The sequence below is a fragment of the Mustelus asterias genome, chromosome 2 (assembly GCF_964213995.1).
Source record: "Mustelus asterias chromosome 2, sMusAst1.hap1.1, whole genome shotgun sequence".
Classification (NCBI taxonomy): domain Eukaryota; kingdom Metazoa; phylum Chordata; class Chondrichthyes; order Carcharhiniformes; family Triakidae; genus Mustelus; species Mustelus asterias.
In genome coordinates this window covers 150,419,891-150,447,349 of record NC_135802.1, presented here as the reverse complement: position 1 = coordinate 150,447,349, position 27,459 = coordinate 150,419,891, and the positions used below count along the sequence as shown (strand labels likewise).

The 27,459-nt window shown below is 44.4% G+C and overlaps 1 protein-coding gene across 10 annotated transcripts in view; it reads right to left on the bottom strand.

Annotated features, from left to right (window-relative positions):
- fhod3b (formin homology 2 domain containing 3b) overlaps positions 1–27,459 on the bottom strand; it is a 601,875-nt gene that overhangs the window by 141,187 nt on the left and 433,229 nt on the right. For 7 of the 10 annotated variants that reach the window (XM_078198392.1, XM_078198352.1, XM_078198362.1 and 4 more), the window contains exons 11-13: positions 26,401–26,493; positions 1,693–1,800; positions 841–1,257 (exon numbers count right to left, since the gene is read on the bottom strand). In XM_078198392.1, coding sequence (XP_078054518.1) covers positions 841–1,257; positions 1,693–1,800; positions 26,401–26,493 — 618 coding nt within the window. The remainder of the gene's footprint in view (positions 1–840; positions 1,258–1,692; positions 1,801–26,400; positions 26,494–27,459) is intronic. The other 3 variants (XM_078198401.1, XM_078198419.1, XM_078198436.1) reach the window with 2 other exon arrangements.

Genomic DNA, 27,459 nt, shown 5'->3' with positions numbered 1-27,459 from the left:
CCGGCACACTTTAAAGCCGGCACACTTTAAAGCCGGCACACTTTAAAGCCGGCACACTTTAAAGCCGGCACACTTTAAAGCCGGCACACTTTAAAGCCGGCACACTTTAAAGCCGGCACACTTTAAAGCCGGCACACTTTAAAGCCGGCACACTTTAAAGCCGGCACACTTTAAAGCCGGCACACTTTAAAGCCGGCACACTTTAAAGCCGGCACACTTTAAAGCCGGCACACTTTAAAGCCGGCACACTTTAAAGCCGGCACACTTTAAAGCCGGCACACTTTAAAGCCGGCACACTTTAAAGCCGGCACACTTTAAAGCCGGCACACTTTAAAGCCGGCACACTTTAAAGCCGGCACACTTTAAAGCCGGCACACTTTAAAGCCGGCACACTTTAAAGCCGGCACACTTTAAAGCCGGCACACTTTAAAGCCGGCACACTTTAAAGCCGGCACACTTTAAAGCCGGCACACTTTAAAGCCGGCACACTTTAAAGCCGGCACAGTTTAAAGCCGGCACAGTTTAAAGCCGGCACAGTTTAAAGCCGGCACAGTTTAAAGCCGGCACAGTTTAAAGCCGGCACAGTTTAAAGCCGGCACAGTTTAAAGCCGGCACAGTTTAAAGCCGGCACAGTTTAAAGCCGGCACAGTTTAAAGCCGGCACAGTTTAAAGCCGGCACAGTTTAAAGCCGGCACAGTTTAAAGCCGGCACAGTTTAAAGCCGGCACAGTTTAAAGCCGGCACAGTTTAAAGCCGGCACAGTTTAAAGCCGGCACAGTTTAAAACCAGTTTAAAAAAGTTAAACTAGAATACAGATGCACACACAGCAACTCTGATCTACCTGCTTTCTCTCATCTCTGCTTCTCTGTCTTTGACTCGTTTAGGCGTTTCGGTCAGATCGTAAGAGAAGAGATGGAAAGGCGTTTGAAGAAGGTATGGCAACTTCTCGACAGTTGGAGACAAAGCTGGGGTAACACTGGCTGAGGAATCTTGAGAATTGTTGTGCGAGATCGCTGGTGACGGATGAATAGCGATGGATGACGATGACGATGACAATGACGATGGTTGAAAACTATGTTGGTAATCACTGAGAGAACTGGGTGACTGAGGAGAGCTAGATGATGGGTCGTTTACGTCAGGAACTTGGAACTGGCTGCTCGATCCTTCCCCTTCGGGCACGGGGATAAAGCTCACTACATATTTTGAACTCTGGGGACTACTTTCTGCATTCTCGCTTGCTGCATCTGGCTTCAACTCACTGGCAGGAGAAAAGGGATGAAGAGACAGGAAGGATGGAAAAGATTGGGGGGGGACCAAGATAAAAGAATATGCGAAAATTGAATTAAGCACGTAATTCAAAGCATTAAAACAATTCTTTGAAGATGTAAATGTATCATGCATTTATAAACCGGAACCTGCATTACTTCATCGGTAACCTTGCTTTATTTGTATTTTGAATCAATATTAGATTACTTGATACGAGAGATTAAGTTCCTTCACTTTGAGAAGGTCTCAACATCTAAATACTTTCTATGACTACTGTGTGGTAGGAAATTTTATCCAAAAAGCATCTGATGGTCGTTGTGAAGTAATTTCATCTATCCAACAGATGGTTACAATTATTGGATATTAAACGTGCATAACATCCCGAGTGTTAAATCTGGTAGGGATCATCCAAATTTAGTCCCAATACCTTTCCTGACCCTGACGAGAGGGGTCATCCTCCCCCTCATCCTCAGTATTAGATTCAGTAACTGGCTGTTCTTCTTCAATGTCTTCCTCTTCGTATTCTTCCTCCTCTCTGCTTGCGGAATGTGGCGGAGGGGGAAAATGATGCAAAGAGACAGCGAGAATGAATAAGCAAGTAGAAATACAAGACAGACAGAATGATGGCGGTACACACATCAGCAAATGGCAGTGATTTGAAAAGAACAAGGGCACTTCGGATAGTGAGGAAATGATTGGACAACCCAGCGTCGCTGTTCTGAGCGGCGAGTCCAAAAGGGACAGAGTTAGATAAAGTAAGTGGGAAAAACGTAAAGCTAGAATGGGTTTGCATGGAAGAATGAGTCACCACTAACCAGAAAAGTCGACAATTGTTATCATTTCTACATATATAGGATCATAGAGTCCCAACAGTGCAGAAGGCGGGCATTTGGTCTATCAAGCCTGCACCGATAACAATCCCACCCAAGCCCTATCCCCTATGTATTTACCCTGCTTATCGCCCTGATACTAAGGGGCAATGTATCATGGCCAATCCACCTAACACGCACATCTTTGGAGTGAGGGGGGAAACTGGAGCACTCGGAACTGGAACTCGCTGCCAGGGGAGGTAGTGGAAGCAGATACCATAGTGACTTTTAAGGGGCATCTTGACAAATGCACGAATAGGATGGGAATGGAGAAATATGGTCCCAGGAAGGTAGGGGGTTTTAGTTTAGTTGGGCAGCATGGTTGGTGCAGGCTTGGAGGGCCGAAGGGCCTGTTCCTGTGCTGCAATTTTCTTTGAAACCCACGCAGACATGGGGAGAATGTGCAAACTCCACACAGACAGTTACCCGAGGCCAGAATTGAACCCGGGTCCCTGGCGCTATGAGGCAGCAGTGCTAACCACTGTGCCTCCCCCTTTATAAAAACAACAACTATGTACGAGGAAAAGCTGATTCCTTCAATCATTTTGTTACCTCATCAACAGCAAGTAACAAGGCACTAATCAAATTGAGGGAGTCAGAATGCATGATAACTTTGAAGCGCAAAAGTGCCATCTGAACCCAAGTCCTGAAATTTCTCCACTACAATTTCTAACCGATTCTGCCGAAAATGTTGCTCATTGATCAGTTTGATATAGTGTAGTTTGTGTCCACAAAGAGGAAAAAAAAAATTAAATCCTGTTCTGTGCTGTGAAATCGATGAAATGGGGCTGAGATAATTCATTTATTTTTGCTTTTGGCTTGGCAGATTGTTTTTTCAAAATGTCACACAGATTTCTGTGGTAAACCCTTGGCCAAGACCTCTGCAAGTTTTCTACGATCTCAGGGGGCACAATGGGTGTTTGTTATGTTGCTACTTTAGACTTCAGGAGTAACCACCTGATTTGTTATCTTCACCCCTCACCCTTACCCGCCCCAACCAAACCTGCGTCGGAGCATGTCACAACTTGGGTATGTTTCAGACCCGTTCCTCACCCAAGTGTCCATTCTTTCTGCGTGTCTCAAATGAAAATATCAACAGTCACAGGAGACTGGAGACAGGAATCTCACCTGTGAACACTTTCTTGCGGAAAACGCTGAATAAAAATGATCTCTTTTTTGCTACCTCTGAGCTAAAACTAGGGCCTACAATGGTTTGAATGGGGGCACAGGTTTACGTGTGTGGTAGGGTAGGGTGGAAGAGAAGGAAAAAGAGGTAGAATTACTGTTGGACCCATTGGAGGACTCTGTACAATAACATCCAGCATATAATGAACAAACTTTGCTGAATTGGCCTTGGAGGGAGTGCAGAGAAGGTTCACCAGGTTGATACCAGAGATGAGGGGTGTTGATTATGAGGAGAGACTGAACAGATTGGGTTTGTACTCGTTGGAATTTAGAAGGCTGAGGGGGGATCTTATAGAGACCTATAAGATAATGAAGGGGCTGGATAGGGTAGAGGTGGAGAGATTCTTTCCACTTAGAAAGGAAGCTAGAACTAGAGGGCACAACCTCAAAATAAAGGGGGACAGAGTTGAGAAGGAACTTCTTCTCTCAGAGGGTGGTGAATCTCTGGAATTCTCTGCCCACTGACATGGTGGAGGCTACCTTGTTGAATATGTTTAAATCACGGATAGATGGATTCCTGATCGGTAAGGGAATTAGGGGTTATGGGGATCAGGCGGGTAAGTGGAACTGATCCACTTCAGATCAGCCATGATCTTATTGAATGGCGGGGCAGGCTCGAGGGGCTAGATGGCCTACTCCTGCTCCTATTTCTTATGTTCTTATGTTCTTAATTCCCACTCAATACAGTCATATTTTTTTCAGATTCTTTGCCAAAATGTTGATGGCGCACATAACTTTTTATTTATGAGTGTCAAGTAGGCTTACACTAACCCTGCGATGAAGTTACTGTGAAAATCCCCTAGTCGCCACACTCCGGCGCTTACTCGGATACACTGAAGGAGAATTTAGCATGGCCAAATGCACCTAACCAGCACATCTTTCAGACTGGAGGAAACTGGAGCACCCGCAGGAAACCCATGCAGACACGGGGAGAATGTGCAAACTCTGCTCAGACAGTGACCCAAGCCGGAATCGAACCCAGGTCCCCGACGCTATGAGGCAGCAGTGCTAACCACGGTGCCATCCAATAATGTCCATAGAGGCTATATGGGAAATTCAAAAAAAAATGCCTCTAGGTTTAAGATCACACAGCAATTGGAAATGGAATATTCGCAAAAGGGAAAAAACAGGAATGACAAGTGGAACCTGCATTATCGCAAATCGAAAAAAGCCAGGCTTAAACAAGCAGATCCATCATCCAAGTTCATGCAAGCTGCAATTACAACAACAGAGCTGGTAAAACACTGTAGCCCGTTCTGTCATTCCTCTGCACCCTGAGCTGGCATTACTCATTAATTAGTTTTTCCGCATGACTCTGAAAATGAGAAGCTAGCCAAACGGTTCAAAATGATGCAACCAACACCTCTCCTCTCCTGTAACCGTAGGTTGGCATCTGTATTTGTACATTTGCTCATGAAGGAAGTCTGGATGGTATTGATCCCACTCCAATAGACAAAAAAAAATCATTTTGAAGAAGAGTATTTGGATCTGAGATTCCAGAGTGATGAGTTACACAGAACTTTGAACAAATTAGTCAATGGTCTGCAGCGATCAATCTTCCATAATCCACTGGGTCATTTACCATGGCTCTGGGGCATTCATTTTATGTAAGAGCAGGAGCTTCTTGGATGCTTGGAAATTAAGGTGTTGTCTTTAAAAGGCGCAGTATGTCTGAAGTCTGTAGAGCACCGTACAAGTTGGAAAGTAGAACAAATTAAGAACAAAGAATATTGCAGCACAGGAACAGGTCCTTTGGCCCTCTGCACCGACCGTGCTGCCCGAATGAACTAAAACCCCCTACCCTTCCGGGAACCATATCCTACCATTCCCATCCTATTCATGTATTTGTCAAGACGTCCCTTAAAAGTCTCTGAAATGCCGTCGGTCGAGTCCATAGGATCCCTACAGTGAAGAATGAGGCCAGTCAGCCCATTGAGTCTGCACTGACTCTCTGAAAGAGCATCTTACCCAGGCTCAACTCCCTGCCCTATCCCTGTAACCACAGTAAGAAGTTTAACAACACCAGGTTAAAGTCCAACAGGTTTATATGACAGGTTGGACTTTAACCTGGTGTTGTTAAACTTCTTACTGTGTTTACCTCAGTCCAACGCCGGCATCTCCACATCATGACTATCCCTGTAACCCTGCACATTTAGCACAGCCAATCCACCCAACCTGCACCTCTTAGGACTGTGGGAGGAAACCGGAGCACCCTGAGGAAACCCATGCAGACACGGGGAGAACGTGAAAATTCCACACAGACAGTGACCCAAGCCGGGAATTGAACCCAGGTCCCTGGAGCTGTGAGGCAGCAGTGCTAACCACTGTGCCACCGTGCTGCCCAAGAGTTGGAGAACCCCATTTTGGTGAAGTCAGGATAAGGCTTTCACCTCAGTTCACTGGGAGGACATGCAAAATTCATGCAGTCACCCGAGGCCGCAATTGAATCCAGGTCCCTGGTGCTGTGAGGCAGCAGTGCTAACCATTGTGCCATGTTATACTTAAGGATATTCTTACTTCACCTCATTGTCTCTTTTTAAAAAAAAGAAGTTTAGTAGTAGCAAGGTTTCTTATCTAGGAATGGTAGGGCAGTTACGACCTCGCAAGCAAACATCTTGTTCTTTATGGGACTTCAGGATGTCTCTCACATCCTGGATAACCACATGGACAGGAAATGCTGTCAGTCGCAACAGCTCGAGCTCCGAGTTCCAAAGTTTAAGCAGAAGCTGGCACCAAAGCAACACAGCTATGATATTGAGAGTTCTGAGGATAGCATGCAATGCCCGCAGTTTAAGAGTATGTAGTGAGAGGAGCAATGGTTAACCAGCAGACAGTCAAGAACAAACAGGCAGGAGTCCCTTGAGTGTACCTCACTCTCCAATCAGTATTCAGTCCCGAATGTGGAAGAAAGTGATGGTTGATCTGGGGAGTGCAGCCAGAGTCCTGGTTGGTTCGGCTGTACAGGGAAGCATGGAGACTACTGGAAGACCAATAGTGATAAGGTATTTGATAGCGAGGGAATCAGAGTAAGAATAATTAATGGGGGGAAACTAACTTCAATGAGGTAAGAATGGATCAAACCCAGATCAATTGGAATCAAAGATTTAAGACAAAACTGTCACTGAGCAATTGGCAGTCAAGAGATAATTCTTCAGTCAAGGTTCATTTCCATAAAAGGGGAAAAGTGGGACAAACAAATTAAGAGCTCCCTGGATGACAAAAGAGATAGAGGTTAAGGTGAAACAGGAAAGGTGTGCTTATGACAGGTGGGTAATACAGGTTGAATATGGAAGGTTCAGAGGAAAACTGAAAAAGCAAATCAGAGAAGCAAGCAGGGAATATGAGAAGAGACTGGCAGCTAAAACAAAAGGGAATCCAAAAGTGTTCTATGGGAATATAAATAGTGAAAAGGTGGTAAAAGGAGGGGTAGGGCTGATTCGGAACCAAACAGGGGATTTTACATGTGGATGCAGGGGAACATGGCTGAGGTATTAAATTAATACTTTACGTCTATCTTTAACCAAGGAAGGTACTGTATGGGTGACGGTGAAGAGGGAGTGGTTCAGGCACTTGACGAATAAGGAGGTGCAAGGCACCAGGATTGGATGAGTTGTATCCAAGGATACTGAGGGAATTGAGCTTGCGGAGGCAGTGGCCACAGTCTTACTTGGACTCAGGGGTGATGCCAGAGGACTGATAAATTGCTAACTTTACACTCTTGTTCAAAAAAAGGTGTACAGATAAGCCCAGGAACTACAGGCCAGACAAGTACAGGCCAGATAAATGATAATTTGGGAGAATACTAACAATCATTCAGGTAAATGCAGCTTAACAAAAACCAGCTCAGGTTTAAGGGCAAATTGTGTTGCTTGAAGGTTTTTCATGGGGTAACAAAGATGGATGATGAGGGTAATGCTGCTGATGTGGTTTACATGGAATTCCAAAAGACAAGTGGAAAAGTGTCACACAACAGATCTATAAGCAAAATTAGAACTCCTGAAATAAAAGGGACAGTAGCAACAGTTGGCCGAATGACAGGAACCAGAGCCATGGTGAAGGGATACTTTTCAGACTGGAGGAAGCTTTATTATAGTGGAGTTTCCCAGGGGTTGGTATCAGAGCCCATGCTCTTCCTGGTGTTTACATAAATGACCCAGACCTTGGCGCAGAGGGTACAATTTCAAATTTGCAGACAAAACACAACTTGGAAATATCATAAACCGTGAAGGACATAGTGTGGGTTGCATCCATTTATGAATATTGAATGTAGGCAGGTTTTGGTTCAATTGCGATGTATAATACATACTAATATATCATCTACTGGTGTTCAATGTCTAGCCTGAGTGCCTGACAATAAAGAATGGGTGTTTGTTGAGGTGCAGAAGCCTGGGAACTGAACCTCAGCATGAGCCACGCAGATGGGGAGAAAGGGAATTATTTGATATTTATGCAATTCTTTAAAACTCAGGATTGTTTTTCAACATTCATCATTAAAAGCAATACAGAAAGATACATAATTCTGAATGCTAAATTCCTCGCTTGGAGCCAGCCAGCGGCACAAGGGACAGTTACTCACGATGGCTGCAGTTCAACTATCTGCTCAGCCAATGAAACCTGATACACTCTCCATTATTTTTGGTTACAGCCAAAGTGCCAAGGAGACAGGTCTTAATTAGAAGCACATTATCCAGGCCTACTTATCCAGCCTCACCTTGGGGGGAAACTTATTGGCCTTAACAATCTAGACGACATAAGACAGAGGCGACCAAAGCAGCAGCCAATCCAAAATGAGTTGTTCGGAAAGAGAGGGCAGCCCTGAGGTTGATCATCTCCGAGATTGTGATTGTACAGAGTCAGATACCAAATACTTACTCACAAAAAGATTCATCCATTTTACTTAAAAATCCAGCAGTTATGACTGACTGTAAAATACCAAACTTGTGTTCAAAATTTAAAATAAGTCAGAGACTCAGAGATACACAGCATGGAAACAGGCCTTTCGGCCCAACTCCTCCATGCTGACCAGGTTTCCGAAACTGTACTAGTCCCATTTGTCTGCGTTTGGCCCATATTCCTCTACACCTTTCCCATCCATGTACCTGTCCAAATATATTTTAACTCTTGTAACTGTACCTGTCTCTACCACCTCCTCTGGCAGCTCATTCCATATACGCACCATCCTGTGTGTGAAAAGTTGCCCCCAAGGTCCCTTTTAAATCTTTCCCCTCTCATCTTAATCCTATGCCCTCTAGTTTTGGACTCCTCCACCCTGGGGAAAAGACCTTGGCTATTCACCTTATCTGTGCCCCTCATGATTTTATAAACCTCTATAAGGTCACTCCTCATCCTCCTACACTCCAGGGAAAAATGTCCCAGCCTATCCAGCCTCTCCTTATAATTCAATCTTATAATTCAAAGCTTCCAGTCCCGGTCACATCCTTGTAAATCTTTTTTGCACCCTTTCCAGTTTAATAACACCCTTCCTATATCAGGGCAACCAGAATTGTACACAGTACTCCAAATGTGGCCTTACATATGTGGTCTTGTATAGTTGTAACATAACATCCCAACTCCTGTACTCAATGCTCTGTCCGATGAATGCAAGTGTGTCAAATGCCTTCTTCACCACCCTGTCTACCTGCGACGCCACTTTCAAACTTTTTATTTATCAGTGTCACAAGTAGGCTTAAAATAACACTGCAATGAAGTTACTGTGAAAGTCCCCTAGTCGCCACACTCCGCCGCCTGTTCGGGTACACCGAGGGAGAATTTCGCATGGTCAACGCACCTAACCAGCGGCACGTCTTTCGGATTGTGGGTGGAAACCCACGCAGACATGGGGAGAACGTGCAGACTCCGCAGACACAGACAGTGATCCGTGCCAGGAATTGAACCCACGTCCCTGGCACTGAGGCAGCGGTGCTCACCACTGTGCCACCCAAGTCAAGGAGTCATTGAAATACACGTTTCCCCTGCTGAAGTGAAAATATTTGCCACGTCGGTAAAAGGTGGCATGTGCACAATATAAGCTGTTCGTGTGCAAACACAAGATGGGTTTTATTTGACTGAGAGCGCCGCTTGTGCATGCGCAAATTTCAGATTGCCACTTCTCACGTACTTTGCCCAGAGCCACGTATGAATGCAAGACTGTGGTACCCACACATGCAACCATGAGGCAAGTCAATTCAGGTTCCTGTGGATGCAAGGTGCCCTCATTCACAGTTCTGCATGTCCCTTTACAACATGTGAATGTAGGAACTGCAAACAAACTTTTTTTTAAAAAACTGTATTTTTCAGCTAAAATGACTGGACAGCATCTTGAAGGACAATCCATCACAAAACGGATGGATCGACAGCTTAACGTGGATATTTCGCAGCGGCCTGGGTTACGAGTTATATTTCTACAAGCATGACATACTATCAGCAAAGCCATGGAAAATTACAAATGGCCTCATAAGGGGAAAGCAAATTTCATGAGTACAATATTTCATGAGGCTCTGTGGGACATGTGCTTCATTACAAAATGAATTCTGCAATTTCTTTTTATTATAAATGAGGGAACATTAATTGAGCAGCAAGCCATAGGGTACTATCAGTGATGGATTGTGATCACATAAACGTGCATTTGATATCCATACTCGAACACTTATCAAAGAGGTGATCTGATGTGACAAACACTGTGGGACTGTACACAGATACTCACAAATCACACAGCTTGTGCTAGTGGGCATCATGTATAAAACTGTGTAGAATTTTAGTCAGGCCGCATCTGGAACACTGCAGTCACCACACTACCAGAAGGACATGGATGCTCTGGAGAGGGTGCAAAGAAGATTTAACAGGATGTTGCCTGGTCTGGAGGATTTTAAGCACAAGGAGAGGTTGGATAAACTTGGATTGTTTTCACTGGAAAGACAGAGGCTGAGGAGCGACCTGATAGAAGTCTACAAAATTAGGAGGGGCATAGATAGGGTTGATAGTGGCTTTTTCCCCAGGGTGGAAGGGCCGATTACAGGAAGGCACAGGTTTAAGGTCAGAGGTGGTAAATGTAGGGGAGACGTGCGGAGAAAGTTTTCACACAGAGGGTGATGGGTGCTTGGAATGGACTGCCCGTGGAGGTGGTGGAAGCAGGTATGTTAGCAACGTTTAAGGTGCATCTTGATAGACACATGAATGGGAGGTGAATAGAGGGATAGAAACTGTGCAGCCTTGGTGGGCTGAAGGGCCTGTTCCTGGGGTGTATTATTATTTGCCTGTACACCCTGACATTCCTCCCATCTCCACTTTATTCCATCTACCTTTGCTCATTCTGTGTTTCCATAGTCATCAGCAATCTACCATAAACTTGATGAAGTCAGTCATAAGGATCCGTGTTCCTAAAGGGATTGTACTAGCTGCCTAGAGATGGTCTTCCAGCAGTAGGTAGCTGGGTTTCAAGATCCTCTTCATAGGCCATTCTGAGGAGGGGTTCTCCCTCTTTGATGAGGGGATTTTTCAATTTAACTTTTAAAAAATCCTGGGGCGGGGGCAACTTGAGGAAATCCTACTTCTCTCTTGCCTGGAAAGTCTTTGGTTTCTTCAGTGCTTGGGGGTCTCCTATAATATTTGTCCTCAGGCTTTGAGAAGTCACCAGCATCTTTCATTGGACAGCAAGCCCAATTCTGGTCACTAATTGACTAATTCTGGGAAAATCACTACTCGGTGAATGTTACTATGCATACAGTGGGCTTCAGCCCCCATTTGGCCCAGGGTCCCAAAGCCTGTGGGGAAAATCCGGCCCCTTGGATCATCACAGCTCAGCTTCAGCATGTCCTAGAACAATAGAAATGTTGCGTCCTTTTGTCCCATCATGTCTGTGCCAACCAAGAAAGGGAAAAAATAGACTAGCCACTCTTTTTAACCCTATTTTCCAGTACCTGGTCCGTAGCCTTGAAGGTTACAGCATTTTAAATGAGTTAAACATTTCAGCCTCAATCAACTACATTAGATAGTAAATTCCGGAACCCACCCCCCTCCACTGAAAATTATTTTCCTCATGTTCCCTCCAATCACCCTAAATCAATGCTCCTGGTCATTAAGGGGAAACAAGTCTTCCCTGTCCACCCTGTTTAAGCCTCTCCGTTTTGGACACCTCAATTAAGTCACCCCTTAGTCTCCCTGCTCTGAGGAAAACAACACTCACCCAAATATCTCCTCATAAATGCAATTTTCAAGTCCTGGTAAATCTCCTCTACACTCTCTCCACAGCAATGATGAACTTCCTGCAATGTGATGACCAGAACTGATATGGGGGTAGGTGCAAACTCGATGGGCCGAATGGCCTCTTTCTGTACTGTAGGGTTTCTATGATTCTATGATTCAAAACTCCAGCAGTGGCCTGACCAGCGTTTTATACAGTTCCATCATTACATCCTTGCTTTTGTATTCAATACCTCACCCAATAAAGGAAAGCATTCGATATGCTTTCTTGACCACCTTGTCCATCTGTCCTGCCACCTTCAAGGACCTGGTGGACATGCACTCTTTCATTTCCTCAACCCATCCCAGTCTCTTCCCGGTTATTGAGTATTCCACCCCGCTGAATGTGTATCATTACTGGAAGACTATGCTTAGCATCACTCCCTTGGCTCCATGTCCTGGTAAACATCACTGCCATATATCTGCCAATTTGCGATCACCCACAAAATGATAGAAAAAGTTTGCAATGCCCTCCTCTGCCACTTCATGCTGTTCAATTCAGCCCACCCAAGGTATGACTCTCATCAAGGCCAATCTAGGAAAAACTTCCCACCCAGGGCTTCAACGCAAATCTCACCTGGACAAATGAATGGGAATCATTGGACACGACAAGCAAGTACCTGGTCTCAAACCCAACCCAATGACTGCCTGCTTTCAACCTTCCAAGGAAAGAGGGGTCCACACTCAACAGGTTCAGGACTGGCCATGGCCCCTGCTTGGACAACCTCCACAGGTGGGGCATTAGTGTCAGTCCCCTGTGTGGCTGTGGGAGAGAGCAAACTATTCACTACATCATAGAGTGTCCAATCCACAGACACAGCAGAGTCTTTCTGCAGGACCGGAAAAAACTGCTTGGCTTAGGGACTTTGCATTCACTAAAAAAAAATCCTGTCACTGCGCCAGTTTTGTTTGCGCTGAGTATCTATCTACATGTTGGATTTCCAGAAGGTGTCACAACATTCTGATCATAAGTTAGTGATGACGGTGAAAATTTCCTTTGTAACCCAGGCAAACAGAAACCAAACCTATTGACGACTGCTGGCCTCGTTGCTAATTCTTAAAGATGTGATGGAGTCGCAGGAGGAAAAAGCAGTAAAAATGGGGAAATAAGAATACTGGCCCAAACTGGTCTTGTATACCTTAAACTGGAACACCATTAAAAACCGGGAGGTAATACTGATCAAAGTGTTCTTTTCCTTCTGGAGTGTCCACATGGATTATTGGGTTCAAGTCCCAGACAGGAGCTTGAACCCACAATCTTCTGACTCAGCGATCAGAGTGTGACAACCGAGCCACTGCTAACTGTGTCCTGCTATTTTGGGTTAATTTATACCAGCATCTGGGATTACCTGCTCTATGCTGCTTACGATCTTAATCACCGCTTTATAAAGCTGGAATCCCATTTGTCGACTCCAGTCTTTCCTCAGAAGCTGTTCCCTGACATTGAAAGGCCACAAGACTGATGCCCAAAGCACCACTTTCAAAACTGCCCATCTCCCCTGGGACTAACTTGGATAGAGCACTAAAAGTGGTGACTGAATGGAACGAGCGCAACAGTTTTAAAACAGAATCCTCAAACGTGCAGTCTCCTGTTTCGGTATACACTTCAGCATGCCATTTGCATTGCTGACCGCTGCTCTGCAATGATTGCCAAGGCTACTAATAGCTGGAGATCTCTTTTCCAGCTTACACCCAGTTTCCTTTACATTGATTTCAAGTTTGACCGATGGCACCATTTGACCCAAAACCTTTGCATGAATTTTGTAGCTTCTACCCACCAGCAGTTGACTTATCCTTCATACAGTGCAAATAAACCAACTATCACAGCATTTCTATTATGGCTCCTGCTCTATCCAAGAGCGCAAGGAACTATAAAGGGTCGTGAATGAAACCCAATCCATCACTCAAACCAGCCTCTCATCCATTGATACGGTCTACATATCCACAGATCTCTAAAGGTTGCCACTCAAGTGGATAGAGCTGTGAAGAAGGCCTATAGTGTGTTAGCTTTTATTCGGGTAAGCGTTCTCCAAGGCAGCCTTCGCGACACACGACAGCGCAGAGTTGCTGAGCAGAAACTGATAGCCAAGTTCTGCACACACGAGGACGGCCTCAACCGGGATATTGGGTTCATGTCACACTATTTGTAACCCCCACAGTTGCCTGGACCTGCAGAGTTTCACTGGCTGTCTTGTCTGGAGACAATACACATCTTTTTAGCCTGTCTTGATGCTCTCTCCACTCACGTTGTTTTGTTTCTTAAAGACTTGATTAGTTGTACGTATTCGCATTCCAACCATTATTCATGTAAATTGAGTCTGTGTCTTTATATGCTCTGTTTGTGAACAGAATTCCCACTCACCTGAAGAAAGGGCTTGGAGCTCCGAAAGCTTGTGTGGCTTTTGCTACCAAATAAACCTGTTGGACTTTAACCTGGTGTTGTTAAACTTCTTACTGTGTTTACCCCAGTCCAACGCCGGCATCTCCACATCTTAGCTTTTATTAACAGGGGGTTGGAGTTTAAGAGCCGTGGGGTTATGCTGCAACTGTACAGGACCTTGGTTGGTGAGACCACATTTGGAATATTGTGTGCAGTTCTGGTCACCTCACTATAAGAAGGATGTGGAAGCGCTGGAAAGAGTGCAGAGGAGATTTACCAGGATGCTACCTGGTTTGGAGGGTAGGTCTTATGAGGAAAGGTTGAGGGAGCTAGGGCTGTTCTCTCTGGAGCGGAGGAGGCTGAGGGGAGACTTAATAGAGGTTTATAAAATGATGAAGGGGATAGATAGAGTGAACGTTCAAAGACTATTTCCTCGGGTGGATGGAGCTATTACAAGGGGGCATAACTATAGGGTTCATGGTGGGAGATATAGGAAGGATATCCGAGGTAGGTTCTTTACGCAGAGAGTGGTTGGGGTGTGGAATGGACTGCCTGCAGTGATAGTGGAGTCAGACACTTTAGGAACATTTAAGCGGTTATTGGATAGGCACATGGAGCATACCAGGATGATAGGGAGTGGGATAGCTTGATCTTGGTTTCAGATAAAGCTCGGCACAACATCATGGGCCGAAGGGCCTGTTCTGTGCTGTACTGTTCTATGTTCTTGCTGCCTCAGAAAAGCAGCCAGCATAATTAAGGACCCCACGCAGCCTGGACATACTCTCTTCCACCTCCTTCCGTCGGGAAAAAGATACAAAAGTCTGAGGTCACGTACCAACCGACTCAAGAACAGCTTCTTCCCTGCTGCCATCAAACGTTTGAATGGACTTAACGCGCATTAAGTTAATCTTTCTCTATTCCCTAGCTATGACTGTAACACTACATTCTGCACTCTCTCCTTTCCTTCTCTATGAATAGTAAGAAGTCTCACAACATCAGGTTAAAGTCCAACAGGCTTATTTGTTATCATGAGCTTTCGGAGCACTGCTCCTTCATCAGGTGAGTGGCTGCGTGGTCTGTAGTCCTTTCGGGATCTTGTCTGCTTTCTTGCATCTTTATAGAAACGTTGTGTCTGTGTCAATATGCGCGATCTTCTTGGAGATCCTCTCCACTTTGAGCCGACAGTTTGCGGTGTCGGTGGGAGGCATGATGCGGAGATGCCGGCGTTGGACTGGGGTAAGCACAGTAAGAAGTCTCACAACACCTAAGTCCAACAGGTTCATTTGGTATCGTGAGCTTTCGGAGTGCTACTCCATCAGGTGAGTGACCCCGAAAGCTTGTGATTACAAATAAACCTGCTGGACTTTAACCTGGTGTTGAGAGACTTCTTACTGTGCCCACCTCAGTCTAACACCGGCATCTCCACATCATCTTCTCTATGAACAGTATGCTTTGTCTGTATAGTGCACAAAAAACAATACTTTTCACTATATACTAATACATGTTACAATTATCAATCAAATTAAATATATCCTTAGCGGTAGCTGAGATGCAAGGAAGCAACACAAGTTGAAAGCAGGACGACAAATTATGGATTGCCAAATATATTTGATTTTGCAGCAAAAAAAAAAGCTTGCATTTGTCTAAGCTTTTATTTTGTTGCAAAATCAAAATGCTTTTCAAGAAGTCAGGATGACCCAAAACACCTTATGGCCAATTAAGCACTTTCAAAGTGCAATCAACTGTTATAATGCAAGGTCCCATCAACAACACTTTGACAATGACCAAATCATCCATTTGTATCATAGGGATTGAGGCAGACAAATTGACCAATGTACTGGGGATAACTGCCCTACTCATCTTAGAAAGAGGGCCACGTCCAGCTGAGAGGGCAGACATGGCCTCATCTGAGAGACATCATTCCCTCAGTACTGCACTAGAGTGTCAGTATAAATACTTGTGTTAGAGTCCTGGGGTGGAACTTAAATCCACAATCTTCCAACTCAGAAGTGGGAATGCTACCAACTAAGCCGTGGCTGACACAAGTTAACTAATGGAACACATAACGAAGATGGCTTAACACAAGCCCTTTGATTTCCCTACCAAGTCTGCAATATATGGCATCTGATAGCAGGTCATTTTCAAATATTTATGTACTGTACATCTATCTCTCTCCAAGCAAATGGACCTTTTAGCAGATGCGCTTGGTTCCAAGTGCATATGATAGCTTAAGTAACTGTCGCATTGAGATTTATAACCTCATAGCTTAAAGAGGCAGAATTTATGTAGCAAGGGATATATTCATGCCTGAATTGGCAGGTCAACGTTCTTAATATCAAAAATAACTGTGCTGCAGCTGTCCGATTATTTTTAAATGTAGAACATTTAAAATATTGCCTATTACTGTAAGGAGTCAGAGCGAAGAGAGAAGGACCAAGGGAATGCCGGAAATGCAACAAAGGAACCAGGATAATAGGATGATCGGGAATGGAGGTGGAATTGACATTATTTTGCCTGAATCCACTTCAACAAGTCTAGGAAAAAAAAATGGAATGCTTTTAATTAAACTTTGGTCAGAAATAGATCTTCCAACGAGAACTAGTAAAATCCAGGGAGAATGGCAGAGGGAAAAGGAAGGGGGAAGTGAGAGACTGGGAAAAGGGGAGCAAAGGGAAGGGATTAAAGAGGATGATCCTGTACAGGAACAAATTTTAGAAAGTTTGTAAATTATAGGCAGAATGATATTTGCTCTGAATTAGATGCTCAAATAGGGGTTCTTGATTCAAATCCGAGAGAATTAAGGGTTACCAAGATGACTCAATGGTTAAATAGCAGAAATAGTTGTTCAACTCTAAGGCAATATCAATTGCAAAGGTTCCAGGCTTGCTCTGTGGTTGGTATGAATCATTTTAACTTGACCATTTGGGATGGCCTTGGAGAAGGTCACCACCCTACACCAGCATTTGGTTTCATCTCCGTACCTTGGGTGAAATTTTCCCCAAATTGTGGGCAGGAAAAATGGCATTGAAGCCACTGGCATCAACTGTCAGCTTTTTTCGCCGTATCATTCCAAACTTAGTAAAAAAAAAAGGCAAGGGGTTTGGTCCCACAACGTCAAGCTGGTGGGGCTGGTTCTGATTGAGATGATTCAAAAATAAGAGGCCTGATAATGGGATGTTAATCTACGGAAATGACATTCAACATCGGGAATCCTGTTATGTCACTAGCAGGGGGCGAGGATAATCACATCACACTTATATATTGGCATGAAACACGATTTGGATCTGGTGGGATTTTCCATTCCCATTGCCAAACCCACCTAATGAAAACGGGAACGGAAATACCCAGCCCTGGTCTTCGATGAGGTACAACTGAAGCTCGCTAGACTAGATCCCTGGGATGAGGGGATAGTGCTATGGGAAGAGATTACATACACTTAGGCCTATATTTCTTAGATTCTAGATCCTAGATCAGAAGAATGAAAGGCGACCTCATTAAAACATCCAAAATTCTTGGTGGGCTCTATATGGTAGATTCCGGGAGTACAGTTCCCCTCAGCAGGGGAGTCGAGAACTAGGGGTGGCTCAGGATAAAAGGTCAGCTACTTAGGATGGAGATGAGGGGAAACTTCATCACTCAGAATGAGTCTCAACCTTTGGAATTCCCAACTGCAATGAGTTGTGAATATTCAATTAATGAGTATATTCATTCGATTTGATTTATTATTGTCACATGTATTAGTATACAGTGAAAAGTATTGTTTCTTGCACACTATACAGACAATGCATACCATTCATAGAGAAGGAAACAAGAGAGTGCAGAATGTGTTACAGTCATAGCTAGGGTGTGGAGAAAGATCAACTTAATGCAAGGTAGGTCCATTCAAACGTCTGATGGCAGCAGGGAAGAAGCTGTTCTCGAGTCGGTTGGTACGTGACCTCAGGCAATTGTATCTTTTTCCCGACGGAAGAAAGTGGAAAAGAGAATGTTCGGGGTGTGCGAGGTCCTTAATTATGCTGGCTGCTTTGCCGAGGCAGCGGGAAGTGTAGACAGAGTCAATGGATGGGAGGCCGGTTTGCGTGACGGATTGGGCTACATTCACGACCTTTTGTAGTTTCAAGTCATATATCAATAAATTATTTTTCGATATTAAGAGAGTCAAATTATTGGGCAGAGCGTGGGAAGGCATAACTGAGATGGAAGACTGAAAGATGGAACAGATTCTAAGGGTCCAGTGGCCTTCCCCTGTTCCTATTTACGTGCATATCTCCACCCCTTGGGTGCAGCAATTCAGCCATTCGAATTCAACCTGAAAATTTTGTTTAAAACATTGCAAGCCCAATTGCTATCTTATTTGTGCTTTAAGCAAGCATGAATCCATCAGAAGGCAATGAGGATAATGCTATCAATGCACAGAACCCGAAACACATCCCGAGCAAAGTGGAAAATCTGAATCCTTTATTACTTTCAGCAAAGTACGTCCAGAAATTTCAGCCAGTCTGAATGTAGTTAATCTGATATCCAGACCACATAACACTCCTTTTAAAACTAGATTTATGTTCAAAGGAAAGCTAAATTGTAATTTTGTTCGATTTCATTGAAGCACAGAAATTCCTCAGATAAATAGATTATGAATGAGATCACCACCTGGTTGAATAATTTAGGTAAAACCGGCTTAAGGACACTTTCTTTCAACTTTTTACATCCTTTTTTGTTATTAAAAAGGTCTACCACATTTACCAGCGGCATTCCACTAATTTGTGCTATTTCATTTGTATTATGTTAACCTATGTCCGATTTGCACTATTAAGATTCCTTTGCGCATTTGATTTGAGCCATTCGCTGCCCTCACTACAACAAGAGATAACTTCAATTTACTGCCATTAAAGCTCATTTGGCAGCAGAGATTAAAACCTTCAGAATATTGCCCCCCCCCCTGCAATTTACACATTGGGCACGATCTTACCGGCTGATCATGCCACGCTCCCGCTGCAGCAAAGTCAGAGAATTTGGCGCCCAGCCTAATCTCCGTTCGTTGCAACGGGATGGGAAAATCCCACCGATGTGAATGGTGGTAACAGACCAGCCGTTATTATTTTCCACTTCACTGCATACATCTGATAACACAGTGATTGGTGTGCAGTGAGCAATCTTGGAAACAGAGAGATAGAATTTCTCTACTGCAGGAGGCGGCTATTTGGCCCTTCAAGTCTGCACTGACTCTCTAAAAGCATCTTACCCACACCCAACAACCACCCCTCCCCATCCCGGCCCCGCATAAACCAGCGCATTTACTACGGCTAATCCATCTCACCTACTCATTTTAGGACACTAAGAGGCAATTAAGCCTGGCCAATCCACCTAACCTGCACATCTTTGGAGGAAACCCGAGCACCCAGAGGAAACCCACGCAGACACGGGGCGAATGTGCAAACTCCACACACAGTGACCCAAGGCCGGAATTGAACCCGGGTCCCTGGCGCTGTGAGGCAGCAGTGTTAACCACTGTGCCACTGACTTATTATTCTTCTTTGACAATCCTTCGGGATTAAGGAGGACTTGCTTCTAATCCAGTTCGATCAGTTGATAAGGTGATAAGTCCAAAGTGAGATGTGCAGACTCTGCCAGATGTGGGGCAGGTAGTGCTTGAAGAGTGGGTAGATGAGTTGTTTGGATATTTGTGCCTTCCCTCTGATGCCCCAACTTTGCCTCTACACGTTCCCAACAAAGTCTCTCAATGTGCTCAAGGACTTGTGGAATGAACCTTCTCCGTTTTAGTCAGCCATAAGCTAGGGTCTCCCTTATGAGTCACTAACATAAAAATAAAATAATGTGGATGTTGGAGATCTGAAATAAAAACAAGTGCTGGGCTGGAAATATTCAGCAGGCCTGAGAGCATCTGTGCAGAGAGAAACAAAATTAATGTTTCAAGTCCAATATTGAAACGTTAACTCAGCTTCTCGCGCACACATACTGTCAGATCTGCTGGGTTTGGCCAGCACTTTGCTTTGATCTCCTCTCTCCACTCGCATTGTCTGTACCTCTAAAGACTTAATTACCTGTAAGGACTCACATTCCAACCATTATCTTGCAATTGAGTATCTGTCCATATATGCCGTGTCTGTGAACTTGACTCTCCACTCACCTGATGAAGGAGCAACGCTCTGAAAGCTCGTGATATCAAATAAACCTGTTGGACTTTAACCTGGTGTTGAGAGTCTTCTCACTATCTCCTATGCAAGTCGGGGGAGATGTTTTGCCTCTTCTGGGGTGCCACTGAAACATCCTTAAAGCATTTCTACTGTCTGCCTGGGAGTCTCCTGCTACAACCAAGTTCTGAGGAGAGTAGTTGCATCATTACAAAGAGCAATAATGGAAGGCAGTCCAATCAAAAAAAAAAGTTATGAACTCTCCATATCTATATCAGGTTATTTCCTTTTCTGAATCACTGCAAAGGCGGAGATGGCAAATTCTGCTGCCAGACCGACCCCCCATATTTTAAGGTCACTCGGAAACATGGTGTTACTGTCTGGGGTCTGAAGGGTCTTTTTTAAAAATCCAATCTCACGGTATTGGGGGGGTGGGGGGACAGTCTGGCCTGGCCTGGCTTCACCTGTCTCTCCTCTTTCATAGAATCCCTATAGTACAGAGGCCATTCAGCCCATTGAGTCTGCACTGACCACAATCCCACCTGTGCCCTATTACTGCAACCTCTCGCATCTACCCTGCTAATCCCCCTGACTCTAAGGGTCAATTTAGCATGGCCAATCAACCTAACCCGCTCATCTTATGAGTGTGGGAGGAAACCCTCGCAGACACGGGGAGAATGTGCAGACTTCGCACAGACAATGACCCAAGGCCAGAATTGAACCTGGAATCCTGGCACTGTGAGGCAGCAGTGCTAACCAGTGTGCCACCCAACCCGTGTGTTATCATTTCCCATTTTTTTCTGATCTTTATCCTCCCACATCCCATCATCACCTGAATTTTCTGCCCCCTCCTTCACTGGAAATCATACCAAAAAACTTTTCTGGTGGCTCATTGCAAGTCTGACCCCAACCTTTTCCACAACATCAGGAGTGGAAGGACTCAGACTGCTGTTCCCTTGACTTCTCAAGATTCAGGTCACCAGAGTTCACTTTGGTTTGTGTGTTTTACATGTTTCACTTGCAGCTTCTACTCATTGCGGTACAATTGCAATATTCAACTGCAAAATGATGGGAATATATTTTTTGCGGTTATTTTGTATGTTGTTTACCCTCGTCATATCACTTCATATTTCCAAAACAATCAAATGCTTAACATCACAAGTAAACCTCGGGAGGTGAACTCTGCTTAACCACATCAATGCAACTTCCTGATTTATTTTGGCAACCATGCAAAGTTTTTCCAAGGAAACTTCAACTATCCTAATCTTCAGATAGATTTCCACTCCGTCATTACGGGGCATATTAATTCGAACACTCTTGAGGAGTCAAAACATTTGCAACATTAAATTGCCATTGACATTGCTCAGTTCAAATGATTGAATTATTCACATGTCATTCTTCTGCAAAAAAAGCTACTGAGTGGTTAAAGGTCAATTGCATAGTCCTTTATCCATTACTGGACAGTGCATACCACATTTTAATTATGGGGTGTTTGCCCAACATTGCATGCTGCACTACTTCTACAGAGCAATTAACTCATGTAATTTTTGAATAATCATGTACCAGTATTGCAATTTCAGTACTCAGAACCATAGTAATTTAATAAAAAGATTGTACATTGTGCTTTATCGGTAATTGTACCTCTCAGTTACTCTTGATTGCGTCTGATTATTTTTAAATTAACACCAAACCGTACTCTGTTGACTTAAGCAATGAATACAAGAGCTTTTCATTGAGAAATGCACATTAAGCAACATGTATAAATATCCAGTTATATTTCATTAAATGAGGTGTGCAAAAACCAATCTGCCCACTCAATGCGCAGGACTCTCTGCTAGATTTTTGTTAACACTATTATATCTTACCCTTGCTGAATTTCATTGAGGAACCAGCAAGCCTACCATCATTACTCTGACTCTGACTTACAAAACATGTGTACTCTCTTCAAACTCGCCCAAGTGACAGGGTTTTAATATTCAGGTCAGAATGATCGGAGCGCAGGGTGGGTGAAGACTCGCATCCTCTCTTCCCCAGCAGCATAAGAACATGGACAAAGTCCCACAAGCTAAGAGTTCCCAGCTGATGCTATAACCCAACCCCCTATCATCTGTTCCTGCCATCATTCTGCTGACAAGGGGGAGAAGCGGAGAGACGGCGAACAGTGATGATTGTGGTTAAAAGCAAAATACAGCCTAAATTTACAACCATTACTTCAAAACTTGATGACAGGCATGGCTGGAAAGTCAAGTCGTCAGATCATGCCAGTGTTTTAATTACGAGCCGAGCATTTGATGTACTGTTATAGCAACTAAATTTATGAGGGTGACTGTCGTTTAAAAATATTCTGTCTTACAAACCTCAAGTGATCCAGATGACATAAATGTAGGTTACTGAAGAGTATGCGTGTCCCTATTAATGCAAATATATGCCCATGGCTGATGGAGAAGGGAAGCACATATTGTCCTTGTGCAGCTTGATCAAGGTTACAGCAGAAGTTCAATTTGGAGTCTCATGTATTTATAGTGCCCAGTAAATTGTGTTCAAGTTGTATAACACATATATTTTTGCAATGTCCGATGCTACAAGCTGATGACGGCACGTCTGACTGTGCAGCACTTGCTCAGTAGTGCACTGGTAGGGCAAACCTGGAATTTTTAGCTCATGTTCTGAAGAGGAATTTGAATCACAACCATTCTGATTGCGTTACCAACTGAGCCACAGCTGAAATAGCAAAATGAACATGGAGCCCATCCTATGTGAGTAATGGGGAGTAAGTGTTGAATGCCATCAATGCGCCATTAAAATTAGAATCACTGATGCCAGAAATGAAGGCCGGAATTCTCCAACCTCACCCGCAGCTGGGATTCTCCAGTCCTGCTGCTGTGAATGGTTGAGCACCAACTTCTCCATTCTCACTGGCAGTGGTGGAGGGGTGAATGAGATCAGAGAATGAGGGCGGCACGGTGGCACAGTGGTTAGCACTGCTGCCCCTCAGCGCCAGAAACCTGGGTTTAATTCCGGCCTCGGGTGACTGCGTGTGTGGAGTTTGCACGTTCTCCCCGTGTCTGCGTGGGTTTCCTCCGGGCGCTCCGGTTTCCTCCCACAGTCCAAAGATGTGCAAGTTACGTGGATTGCCCATGCTAAATTGCCCCTTAGTGTCTAAAGATGTTAGTGGGATTAGCAGGGTAAATGTGTGGGGTCACAGGGAGAGCCTGGGGAGGGGGGGGGGATATGAGCTTGGGTAAGATGCTCTGTTGGAGAGTCGGTGCAGATTCAAAAGGGCCAAATGGCCTCCTTCTGCACTGTAGGAATTCTATGATTCTATAAAATCTGGCCAAAATACCTCCGAAGGAAAAGTCAAATTTAATTCTGAAGCAAAAGGTAAATATTTCATGGCTAATGGTACATGGATAACAGCGATTACTTCAATTTAACAATGAAATTGAGAAGGGTTTTAACAGTTTGCAGGGGTCTGGAAACTAGAGTCAGCATATCTTACACTTAGTGTCCATTTTGGATATTATTCTAGACAATTAAGGGTGTGGAATTGACGCCTGGACCTTTTGGTGGTTTTGTTAAGAGCAGCAAATTAAATTCTCACAAAATAAACAAAGTGCTAATCTTTCTGAAGCTGTAAATGATTATACTATAATTTGTACCAATTTGTGATAAAAGCAAGGAAGATTTTACCCAGACGCGGTGGTCCCTTGTAGACAGGTGGTCCCTGAATGCTGCAACGTACAGTCATGGCAGATATATAAAGTGAATGGCTAATATCCAGTAATCTGAGTAATCAAAAGGACTCAGACAATCACTGTTTGTATAAGCAGAATTTCCACTGGAAAGAAAATGCTTCATCCAAGCATTCTGTTTGATTTAGCAGAAGCTTCAAAACCTTCAGCCTTATGAAGATTTACGCTTTTATACTGTGTAAACAACCATTCAAAAGGGCTTTTATTCTATTTTAGGCACTTTTGACCTCTATGAATCGTAACAGTTTAATTCAGCAGTAGAACCTTCCAGAACTAACAGGTCTAATTAAATGTATATTTCACGGACGCAAACTGCATACTTAATCCACTTCTTTGTTCCTTCCAACCAAAAGGTGACAAATGAAACTCCAACCTCTCAGTTTCTAACCATTTTCATGACTTCGGTACAACTGTCCCTCTCATCCCGTGAAAGCAAACGTTCCTTGGTCATGTATGGCACAGGGAGATGAGAACAGAGTCAAAGCCTTACTGAGGCATACACGCGTCAGGAGAATTCACCATCCTTCCCAGCTGCCAACTGCAGCTGAGAGGTCAGAAAGGCAACTGGAAACTGGCCACAGTCATCCTGCAAACATGTAAAGAAGTCTATATTCCTCCTCGCAAGACTCTTCACAGTGTAAGAGTGTGGCATCACTAACAAATTCCTCACGGGAAAGTACCTTTAACAACTGTTGAAAAGGCAGAATTCTCTGCTCAACTTTTGTCAAGAAAGGATTCAGGTCTTGGTTCCAATGTATGGTGTTGCCAGACCCCTCATTCTTTGCAGTTTTTTCTCTCAGGATATTTCATACCTTGTCACCCATAAAAATCATCTACATCAAATCACAGGAATGCTTGCAAGTGATGAACAGAGGGAGATCTTCCAACTTACTCACTAATAATCAAAAGTTTAGAGAAAATTCAAAATCCATGTCCTCCTATGCCAGGTTCTGGGTCCCACCCTTGCCAATTGGGGAAAGGCCCACTTCCCGCTGCCAAGCCATGGGAAGGATGGCAAATTGGACAAAAAGCCATTCCAGGCACTATTGTTGGTTCAAAGCATTTTGGCAAAAGACCAGGAGCACATGATCCATTTCAATAGTGGCCATTGTGACTGAATACAAGTAAATACATTTACATTTCTACTGCGTCATATTTTACCCTCGTCACATCTCAAAATGCTTGACAATCAATGGATTTGCTTTAAGAACATAAGAACATAAGAAATAGGAGCAGGAGTAGGCCGTCTAGCCCCTCGAGCCTGCCCCGCCATTCAATAAGATCATGGCTGATCTGAAGTGGATCAGCTCCACTTACCCGCCTGATCCCCATAACCCCTAATTCCCTTACCGATCAGGAATCCATCTATCCGTAATTTAAACATATTCAACGAGGTAGCCTCCACCACTTCAGTGGGCAGAGAATTCCAGAGATTCACCACCCTCAGAGAAGAAGTTCCTCCTCAACTCTGTCCTAAACAGGATTTAAAGTAGTTACTGGGCGCAATCTTACCAGCCGTTCACGCCATGCTGTTGCAAAGTCTGAGAATTTGGCACCCAGCCAAATCTCTGTCCCCTGCAGCGGGATGGGAAAATCCCACCGCCGTGAATGACCGTAACATTCCAGCATGCTTCTGCTCGCTTAAGGCCACATGATTCAATTAGTGAACAATCTAAACATTATTGAGTGCAACAATGACAGAATTAACAGGGTATAGGCAAATATGAAAGTCACATTACACTGCAGTAACGTCCTAGAAATGATCCAATAATCTGCTTTTGGCAACATTGTAGACCACAACACTGAGATTGACCATTCTTCAACTTTACCTGGATGGGCAAATCTTAGTTTAAAACCACATCTCGTCAATGTGGGCACCAACTGCCAGCCAGGCTTATGCACTCAAATCTGCAGCAAAGCTAGCTTTAACCTACTCACAATGAGCTAAGCTGACACGTGAAGAAAGATCGCATGCAAGGTGCAGAAGAGGCTGCTTTTTCAAGGAACGCCGATGACATGTGGACTTCGAAACATTGTCCAAACCTGAAACAAACGGATGTCACTTGCATGAGTGGTTTAAGAATGGAAGGGAAGGGATGGAATATGGGAAGGAAGGAAGGAAAGGGGTGTGGGAGGTCCCAGCAAAGAAGCACCATTTTATAGTACACTGGCATGTTGTAACCAATGCAACTTGGAGGTACCTCTTTTGCCCTGTTTGGGTGCCTCTCTTTCCCTTCACATCCGTATCATTTCATACTGAGATATCACAATAAGACATCAACAGACAAAAGCGCCACACATTTTCTGAAAGCAACAGACTGAAGAAAAATTGCAACTTTGTCTTAACATTTTCACAGTTTGGTCTGCATTTTCTATTATGATCCACTACGGACAAACACGACAGAGCAGAGAAGAGATCGTTACTGATATAGGCACCGCATGTCCAGCAACCAAAAGCTTTTCACAAGAGTGCCCCCACCCCCGGATAGGTGAAGCACAGAGGAGCAGCAGAAGAGTGACCCAGCTGTTGTCATGCAATTCAATGCAGTCCCCAGTACTTACACATTGCTTTCTGAGAGATTTGCCCCAAATACATCATCAGGCTGGTTTGGTTCATCGGCATGGCAGGCCTGGTAGTGTTGAGCCTCATCTTTGCTGAACAGAGTAAATCGGGACGTCAAAAACAGGAATGAAGGAGACTGAATGAGATATGAATTGTGGCGTGCAGGGGGGGACACAGGAAGATGTCAGCCCAGAGCTGTGCAATACAGCAGGCAGATGAAGAATCAGAGAATCATTGGGGCGGCACGGTGGCACAGTGTTTAGCACTGCTGCCTCACAGTGCCAAGGACCCGGGTTCGATTCCAGGCTTGGTTAACTGTGCAGAGTTTGCAAGTTCTCCCCATGTCTGCATGGGTTTCCTCCCACAATCCAAAGATGTGCTGGTTAGATGCATTGGCCACGCTAAATTGCCCCTTAGTGACAGGGGGATTAGGAGGTTAAATACATGGGGTTACAGGGAAAGGGCCTGGGTGGGATCATTGTCAGTGCAGACTCGAAGGGCCAAATGGCTTCCCTCTGTATTGTAGGGATTCTATGATTCCATTCAACCCATCGAGCCTGCACCGATGACAATCCCACCCAGGCCATATCCCCATAACCCCACAAATTTACCCCACTAATCCCTCTAACCTACGCATCCCGGGACATTAAGAGGCAATTTAGCATGGCCAATGCACCTAACCTGCACATCTTTGGACTGTGGGAGGAAACCGGAGCGCCCGAAGGAAACCCATGCAGACACGGGGAGAACATGCAGACTCCGCACAGATAGTGACTCCAAGCCGGGAATCAAACCCAGGTCCCTGGAACTGAGAGGCAACAGTGCTAACCACTGTGCCACCATGTCGCCCAAGAGTTGGAGATTCCCATTTCGTTGAGGTCAGAATAAGGTTTTTACCTTGGTTCAGCACGAGCTGGCACCTCTACTTGGAAATGTAAATTCAAATCCATCTGGAAAGGTTGAAAGGAATCTAAATAAACATTTCCTTTTGTTTATGGCAGCCCTTTTCAAATCCTGAATAGAGGAGTCCTGGCTACTGTAGACTATGAAACACAATG